Genomic DNA, 9374 nt, shown 5'->3' on the forward strand with positions numbered 1-9374 from the left:
TCTGTTGAATTACTGTAATTTATATTCATGATGGAAGAATTGTAATTCAGAATTTAGGAAAGGAAGATTCAAGTTTCCAGTAACTACATGCTTATAGAAAGCAGAACAGCTTTAAAATGAAAACTGAAAAATGCAAAACTTATGGGCTAGGCAACCCCCTATGAAATAAAGCCAAGCTCAACATTTAGTTTGAGGCATATAGTAGACCTGATCACAGAAGCAGTGAATCTACAGAAGCATAAACAAATCTAAACTGGATGGCCAGACTCCTATCCCTCCCACCTTGGCAAGTCTGAAAATTAATTGTAAGTCTTCTTCCATAAAGGTGGTTTCGAGATGGAGGAGCTGACCTGTAGTAAATACAGTATTATTAAAATGTGATGGACACCCAGGTGTGGGAAGGGCTGCCCTCTTAATACAAACCTGTACTTCAGAGTACTTGGAGCTAAATCTGAACCAACCAGTGTTGGTTGCAAATAACTGGTCAGCGATCACAGTGGAAGAGCAACTTCCTTTAAACAAAAAGTTTATCCTCTTCAAACCTGCAAATACATTTCTGCAAAAAAGTTTGTTTCTACACCTTCATATTCCCACTATTAAACTTTTCCCAACAGGATTCCTCATCTGCTGTACTTATAAACACAAAGGAATCATTTAGTAAAAAGATGTAAAACTAGGAGATTAATTTCTACAGGATCAAAACCAGTCTTACATATCCATGACTGATACAAGCTTAATGGAGTAACAGAAAAAAGTTTTAATTCAGGAAAATTCTTGTTTGTTATGCAACACTGCAGAAAGTAGTCTACTGAGAGACTTTTCTTGACTGATCTAATAATGAATTTTGCTTTCATTTACAATATTGCTATAGCAGGAACAACTAATCCTTACTACCAAACATATTTCTAATTAAATGAACATTAGCTGTGAAACTACACTGTCAGATATGGTAAGATAACCTAGTGCAAAACATACAGTGAAATGAAGTCAACAGCAAAACATATTAATAAAGATACAAAAAAGCATTTTGCATGCTGTTTCCTTGTTTGCTGTGCATTACCATGAATGGTTTTATGACAAGAGAAAAACAACTTCTTGTCACCTAGTTTTTCAAAGCTAGCTGAAGTACCTTAGTTGCCCTTTTATCTGCCAAGAAGCTGAAAAATCAGGGATTAAGGCACAACTGTTAACAAGTTCAGGGCTAAATCTCTAAGGAAGCATTTAAAATATTGTGATTTTTTAGAGGAAACGTGTATGCACATTTAGACTCCTGAGCAAAACAGTGAAGTGGACTAGCATTTAAAGATACAACATATGCATTGCTCAGTAAACGATCTAAACGAAAATCTAACCTCACAAAATTAAAAGCATGAGCATTTATGTTGGGAATTTGCAGCTAAACTTAATTTAAATGACACTTGGTATTTAACTTAGGTACTTGACATTTCCTTCCAAAAGTTTTCTACTGGAGTTACAGCAGTTAGACAGCTACATATAAAGTGTATATTTTTATGGGATTTACCATTTCATTTAGTCTCCTTCCTTCTACTTTGAAAGATCAGAGCTTCCTGTTTTATTAAGTATATACATATTCCCTCCAGAACTGAAGACATCTGTGTACTGTATTTCAGTGAAACCTTAGAAAGGCCAAAGTCACTGAAAAAATTAAAAATAAAGTATTTTGTGCTATGTAACATTGCACACCTGCTTTTTGTTCCTATTCTTATTAGCAGCACAAAGTTAATTTATTTTGTAGATCCAACTTCTAATGATTCTGCAACAAAACATTAGACATACTCAGTCACAAAAAAGATCTGGTGTTTTCTGGTAAATCAGCGGGTACAGAAATTGTTAGGAGAATTAGTCCCATGCTATTATGATTCTTATAAGCATAATTTACACCTGTTTTCAGTGTTTATAAAGAAGCAAATTAACAACAATTCTAAGTGTATTAAAGGTATGGGGTGTGTGTTAGGAATAGTGCAGATAAAATTATCTTGCTTAGAGGAAGGACTGATATAAACGGAACCCTCTAACTTCTCTTCTAGTGCTAATTTTTAGGAGCATGACATAACTTCCAATTATATGATTGTTTCTGGAATCACACCCCAACCTTCTAACTTATGATTCTTAACTTGCATGATGCAGAAAAAATTATATACAAGAACTCCTTCAATCTATATACCATTCTGTACTGAAGTTTTATCTACACAAACATTACATGGTTGATACCACCATATTAGAGCTCATGAACTTTTCCAATCAACTCCTAAAACATAACAAATAGTTTTGTTTATTGCAAGAGAAATGTGTATGTCTGATTTGTGTATATGTACAATTAGGTATTAAATACACATTCAACAGCCTGATGCAACTTATGAAAAAACAAAATAAAAACTATTACAGAACAGATATGCAACTTGTTACCTGAAACAAAGTTTAAAGGTAATCTTCTAGGTGAAACTGCTCTGGGATGTCTTTTACTAACTTCTTCATAAATCTGAAGCCTCTCTTCTAAAGTGCCTATTATCAGTAAATATAATAGATATAAGTAACAGAGATAAACATCTATTCTTCTAAATGTTTTTAAGTGTTGAGAATTAGTTTAGCTAGACTTTTTATACAGTTTATTTGGAACAATTTAAGTATCAAGATACTTTTCCAGTTAATCATAAACATTAACCTGTAAAACTGTGTATAGAAGGCATACTGTATGTACAATCTGCAACTACCAGCATTCATCACTGTAGGTATAATAGGTAAACAAGAAAATTACCTTTCACATTCAAACAGTACTAAAGTTTGGCTTCTTTCAGTTACAAACTGTGCAGACCCATGCACATAGTAGTTTGATATTCACAGTTTCAATTAATTGGTTTTCACTATGCATCTGTTTCAGACACTTAAAGCATTCAGAGAAATACACTGTGTTTCTAAATAACAGGTATACAAATAGGTATACTATACAAGCATGCCTTTATTACAGGTTCTTTGGTGGGAGCAAAAACAGGGCACAATACTGCTAGTGTACATACTGAGCACCAGAACTCTATACCTCAATGTTTAAGCAGCTTTATTTTTGTTAAATATTTTCTTCCCACTCCTCCCCTTTCCCCCATAATATGCTTTGGAGCTCCAATGTGGTTAGAACTTAAATAAAACTAATCTGTTGCTTTGAAATGCCATTTTCACATTATTAAGATCAATTTCACTTAAATATTATTAATCTAGCAATTTAAATAAAACAGAATGTACAGATCAAGATTATGACACAACATGTATTTCATGAGCATATCTGTTTTCCTTTATTAAGAAAAAAAATATTTTGTCACTGAGCTCAGATGTTGGGGAAGAGGGGGGAATATGTTACCCAGTGGCTCCAAGAAATGTACAGTTCTAAGAGTTATACTAAAATCATGTTTGGATTGGAACTAAAGCATATAAAACCCCTAATTGAAGTCACAAGTTGGAGCTCCAGAACTTACCATGGGGGAGGAAATAGTCCTAAGACCACCTAAAAAATAAAGTAGCATTATTAGTTTTATAAATTAGTACAGTTTTAATCTACATAGGATTTTAATGTCAAATAAACTACTGCATTTTTTTGTTACAAACTACATATTTTCATCATTATATTACTTACAGCAAACTGAGTCATCAAGTTCTTAAGTAATTTATTTTCTGAGACAAATCATGATTCTCAACTACATGGATACATTAAGAAAACCATTCAAAAGGTAACACTACTCCCTGCATAAATTAATAAACACATTTTCATTTCCCAATCACAAGCCATATTCCCAGACCATTTGAAACCCAACTGTAAAACTTCCTAGAGGACAGCTGGTTGAGAAATATAATGCAGCTGTAATATCTACTAATTATATCCTTGTGGGCTTATGATTTATGATGTCATCAGAATAACTTCCATAAAACTTCCACTAATTATCAAACAGTGAAATAGAAGGAAATCATGCCTGTGTAAAGGTAAACATTTGGGAATGTTACCACTGCAGAACACTTATCAATATGTATTGTTGCAATATTTTAATTTTAAAACAATAGTGATTTTCCTGGAAAGACAGAAGAGCCGTGATGTGAACTAGCATTGGAAAAAAAGGTTTTATCAAATATACCACCCTCTCCTCCAAAGACCAGTTAGCTTAAAAAAGAGATTTTTTTTTCAGATGACCTATCTTTAAAAGGCCAGCTGAAAAACACATTTGAGTATTTATCCACATGCCTGTAGAAGAAAGAGGTACCACCTAAACAAGTTTCCAAATGACAATGTTATGCCATGGTGTACAACAGTAGTCTGACAATCAACTACCAGATAGGAAGGAATCGCAGTTTGGTTTCCAAGTTCACATGTGGCAAGGAAATGTTCTTTGTGTAAACACATTTAGCAAATGCCACCTTTAGCTCCAAGAAGAGAAAAGACTTGCTGTTGGTATTTTCATGCATACAAGTTTTTCAGTGCACACTTTTAAAATGGATAAACGCAACTATATCATATTCAAGATTAGGAGATATATAATTTTCTGTCGAGTAAAACTTTTAAATCTAAACCCGTAACATATGAAACAGGAGTTTTAAGTATATCCAACATCATAAGTACTTTTAATGTACCTCTATATCTTAACTTACTGGGTTGTAGGGCCTTTTCCAAACCTTCATAGTAACACCAGTTTTCTGCATTGCGCTCAATTAACTCTTTGTATACCTCACCAGCTTCTTTCAATCTTCCCAACTTCAGTAACATCTCTCCTAAAAACAACACAGCAAAGAACTGTGAATTACATCAGAAAACACTAATGCCTTGGGAATAAAGATAACAAAACTAGATATGTAAAATTTGGCTTAACCATAATAGATACTTAAAAAGACTGGATTATAAGTGCTACTTGAAGCTACCACAGATATAGCTCAGCACAGTTTGGAGCACTCAGCATCTGTGAAATCAAAGATTATTTTAGCATCTGTAACTGACTGTTTAGAATAGCTATTGGGATTAACAAAGAAACAAGCAACTTTTCCTTCCAGGACTCCCAACCCATAACAATGTCGCTTATTATCAGGCTGTTTACTTAACTACACCTGTATTTTTCACACCAACTAATCAGTTTTTAACTAGTTAAATCACACTGATTTGCTACTAGGTAAATCATTCTACAGGGTCTGGCTTGCATGGAAGTAATTTTCTTCACAGCAACCCTTACAGTGCTGTGTTCCAGGGTCTGTGACTAAGCATTGATAATACACAGATGTTTTCACCACTGGTAAGCAGTATTTGTAGAGCACCAAGGCTCCCTTTTTACCCCCACTCTGACACCCCACCAAGCAGGACTGTATGTTGGGAATGGACACAACTTGGACAGCCGACTCAAATCAGCCAAAGGGATATTTTATTCTATCTAGTGTCATGCTCAGTAATAAAAATTGAGAGGAAGGAGTGTTTGGGCAGGCAGGCATTGCTTGGAGATTAGCTGAGCATCAGCCTGCTTGTGGGAGGTGGCAAGTGATTGCCTTTGTGTCACCTAGGGATCTAGGTTGTGAAGCTTTTTTCCTCTCTCCCTCCTTCACTTCAGCCATCTTTACCTTAACACTTAAGTTTGCTTTGCTTTTGCTCTTCCTACTCTCTCTCCTGTCCTGACAAGGACAGCTGGGGGAAGCAAGTGAGCAGCTATGTGGGGCTTACCTGCTGGCCAGGGTCAACCCCCTACAATTGTGCAAGCAAGGAGCAGCTGAAGAATACATGCTATTACACCACATAATTGTGCATATCCAGAACTCGAATCCACAAAACAACTGTGGGTTATTTTTAAATAAAAAATTCCAACTTCATTGTTTACTTAAATGGAGCAATACAAGTAAATGTATTAGAAAGCTTAAGAAAGAAAACAAGAGTTTGACACTCTGGTACAAAAAAGCCCAAAACATCAGTGTTTGTACTACAAACAGTATTCTTCATGAGATTCTCCCTCACTGTATTAGAACTGGGTTATACTAGCTCTGATTTATAGAAAGCTACTCTAATATGCACCAATTTAATAATCTGAGATGTCCTTTGTTCCTGTGTCAACCCAACTTAACCTACATCCCATATTCACTTCGGTAGGGCAAGCTACTTGAGCACTAAATTGTAAATCTGGTGTTCCCAGTTTCCCTATAGTAATTGGTTCAAATAAATTAAAGATTTAACACCTTATTTTACTGCTTTATCGTATCTGAAACTCAGTAGGACCAGTTTAAACAAAATTGACTGAAGGAAGAAGTACTACTTACCTTTGATTTCTTCTACTATTAATTTATCACATATTTGCTTTTCATATGTTTCTATATGTTCTAAAGACTCCTGAAATAGGTCTGCCTCTCTCATCACTTGATTTTGATATAAAATCAGCTCACTATATTCATAATCTATTTTATTAGGAGGAATCTGGGGGAGAAAAAAGTAATAGGTTAGTTAACATTTACCTGTACCTCAACCATATGCAGTATTACAGAACACAAGATTCAGGCTACAGAATACATCAGGTCTATTTATATAGCCATCCAAATATTCTAAATGTAAAGTATTATAAACGTAAACCTCCCATTATTCACAATCAAATTAGATTAATTCAGAATATCCTGTTAGAAAACAGTTTTAAATAATTTCTGTATGTCTCTCATCTATCACTGTGACAAACTACTTAAAAAGAATCCTTGCCTTCTCATACAATCCAATAAAATTTGTAAAGATCTTGGTATTCTTTTCCTTCTGAAGGACTCATGTACTTCACAATTTTGAACTAAGTTTCATAGCAGATTGCTGGAATATAACAATACTAACTTTCAGCACTGAAAATGGATGACACTCGAATCATTCCTTTCTAGGGGTAACTCCCTAAAATGTATTTAGGAAATGAAAAGTCTTGCCAGAGTTATAATAATTATTTTGTATCAAATCCTCTTCACTAATATAATAAAAGCTACTCCAGTAACAAGGAAATTGCAAGAACTTGAGACAAAATGCAGAAGTCTGCAGACAACATGCAGCAGCTCTATACAACATTTCACTATGTAAAATATAATGCCTAAATAAAAATTGTGGGAGACATTAGTAGGCTAGTATGATTTTTTAAGAAATAAAAATAGATGAAGCAGCTGAGCGTAATAAATGTTAATGATTTTCCTTCCCATTACACAACATACTTTATTTTTTCCTGAGCAAGCAACACTTTGAAGTCACATTGATCACCAAATGGTTTACTATTACTATTCCCAGAGCTTTTCCTTCTTTAAAGAACCAATTTAATAAACAAGAGAAAACCCCAAAACATTCAACTGGCTGAACTTAACATTCATATTAAAAGAACCTTGTCCAAAACCACTACTTCCAGTCCTTCCCTGAGCCTGAATTAATTTAATGAAATTTGTCTGTTCACATGCTCTTTGAACTTTTAGAGGCAGCTTTTACAAGTACTGTGAAATTTTAAAAATATTTCCTTTTTGTTAGAAGGGTTTCAAAAGACAGCATAACTAAATAAAATGTTGCAAAGAAATGCATCTGACAATTAAAACCAGTTTTGGGGCTGAAAATAAAAGCATTCAAGTATTTTTTAGTAACTGCTAACTACTATAGCAACTAATGGATTAATGGAACAAGACTAGACCTTTCACATACAGTCAGCACGTAGCATGAAATACTATGCATTTCTTAGTGTATTTCTTCTATCTCCAGCTTCATTTCTGTTTCCAACCTTGCTCAATTTTTATCCATATTACACAATGGAAGTCCCTAATAAAAACCATTGTTATCTGCCAAGCATTTTTAACTGCTTCACAGAATTGACACATGGAACAAGGGTTAAGTGTTTATGCATGTCTTCCTGCTTATCCCTACTGCAATACCACAGAACTGAAAATGCACAGCACCGATTTAATTCTCTCCCCTTCACTTCCTCCATAAAAATATATTATAATACAGCACACGTTTGAAATTCCACAAGTAGCACAGCTTTTTGGCACATCATGAATTGGTTTTAGGACTTCAAAACACAGATTACCCAAAAACCCCTTAAAAAAAAAAGTCTTTTTTATATATATAAGACAGGAAACACATCAATTAACCTTCTTGTAGCTCTTCTGGCTTGGCAGGACAAACAAAGAAATTATCAAGTATCAAAAATCAAATTAACTCCTTCTTATAGATAAAGCAAATCCATCAGAAAGATACTGCACTTACTGTCACTCCACTTAAAAAGCCATTATTAGAAGTAGTTTTAAAAAAATTATTTTTAAAGAGATTTTGAAAGTTCATCAGGTTAATGTTTATTTAAATGTTGTAAGGCAAGCAGTTGATAACCCCATTACTTAATCTGAATAATCAGATTGCCTTATAAAGAGTAAGATATTCTATGAAAAGTTTTCTCCCCACCTTATATTATTATATATTGCTTATATTGCTGCACAATACATATTTACTGCTCTGTCCCCCCAGAAGAGTTTTGTTTCTTGCACATGAGTTGTCCAGCTTTCTCTTGAACTCAATTCTGCTGCTTCAGAATAAGTGTCTTCCTCTCCTGGACCAAAAAAACCCCAACTTTACAACTGTAGATGCCCTAACATAACTGTCACTGAAAGAATGTGACAAGATGCAGCCAAAAACATACCTAAGAGCAGACCCCCAAAACTCCAGAGGTTTTCTGTCCATATCTGTAATTGTGGGCCTGATGCAGAAATTAGGAATAAAATAAAAATTAAGAATAAAAATATTATTCTGGAAAAGCAAGGAAAAATGGGACATAACAGTAAAAGAAATGGCATAGTTGTTTTACACCTTGGTTCCCACAACTTAATTTTAATGTGACTTTTAAATAATTTAACTTGGACAGCACAGGCTGTTGTATTTCCTGCAGTGATGTCTGCATTCAACCTCAAACTGTTTGACTGTAATACTGTACATCTGGCTAATTCATAGTTTTCAGATGACAGATATTGCTGATCTAGATGCACTAGAAAACAGAAAAATCACCATTTCTAATTATAACAGCTATTAGAAGAAAACTGTCAGTGATAAAAAGTGATTTATCCTCTGAATTTGTTGCTCAACTTCCTGCCGTTACTTGTTCCTTTATTTTTTTCCCCATTAAGCAATCTTTCTAGCTGTCACTCTTCCCAAAAATAGTATCTAAACAAACTGTGCTACAGTCACCTAAGTTTTTTCTACTTACACTAAACAAAGAAAATCTCTGCCCTTCACTAGACAGCACTTTCTCTAGTCCTCTTATTTCCATATTGTTCCTTTAATTTTCTAACTTTTTAAAAACAAGGTCATCAGTAAGTCTTGATCTTTCAGTAATCAGGACTCTATGGAGAAGATTCCTGCT

General features: G+C 34.2%; 1 protein-coding gene across 1 annotated transcript in view; it reads right to left on the reverse strand.

Moving 5' to 3' along the window:
• Positions 1 to 9374, reverse strand: part of NAA16 (N(alpha)-acetyltransferase 16, NatA auxiliary subunit) — a 59376-nt gene that overhangs the window by 38958 nt on the left and 11044 nt on the right. The window contains exons 5-7 of the mRNA XM_010000859.1: positions 6286 to 6439; positions 4648 to 4767; positions 2428 to 2523 (exon numbers count right to left, since the gene is read on the reverse strand). Of these exons, the coding sequence (XP_009999161.1) occupies positions 2428 to 2523; positions 4648 to 4767; positions 6286 to 6439 (370 nt within the window). The remainder of the gene's footprint in view (positions 1 to 2427; positions 2524 to 4647; positions 4768 to 6285; positions 6440 to 9374) is intronic.

The sequence above is a fragment of the Chaetura pelagica genome, unplaced genomic scaffold (assembly GCF_000747805.2).
Source record: "Chaetura pelagica isolate M959 unplaced genomic scaffold, ChaPel_1.0 scaffold115, whole genome shotgun sequence".
Classification (NCBI taxonomy): Eukaryota; Metazoa; Chordata; class Aves; order Apodiformes; family Apodidae; genus Chaetura; species Chaetura pelagica.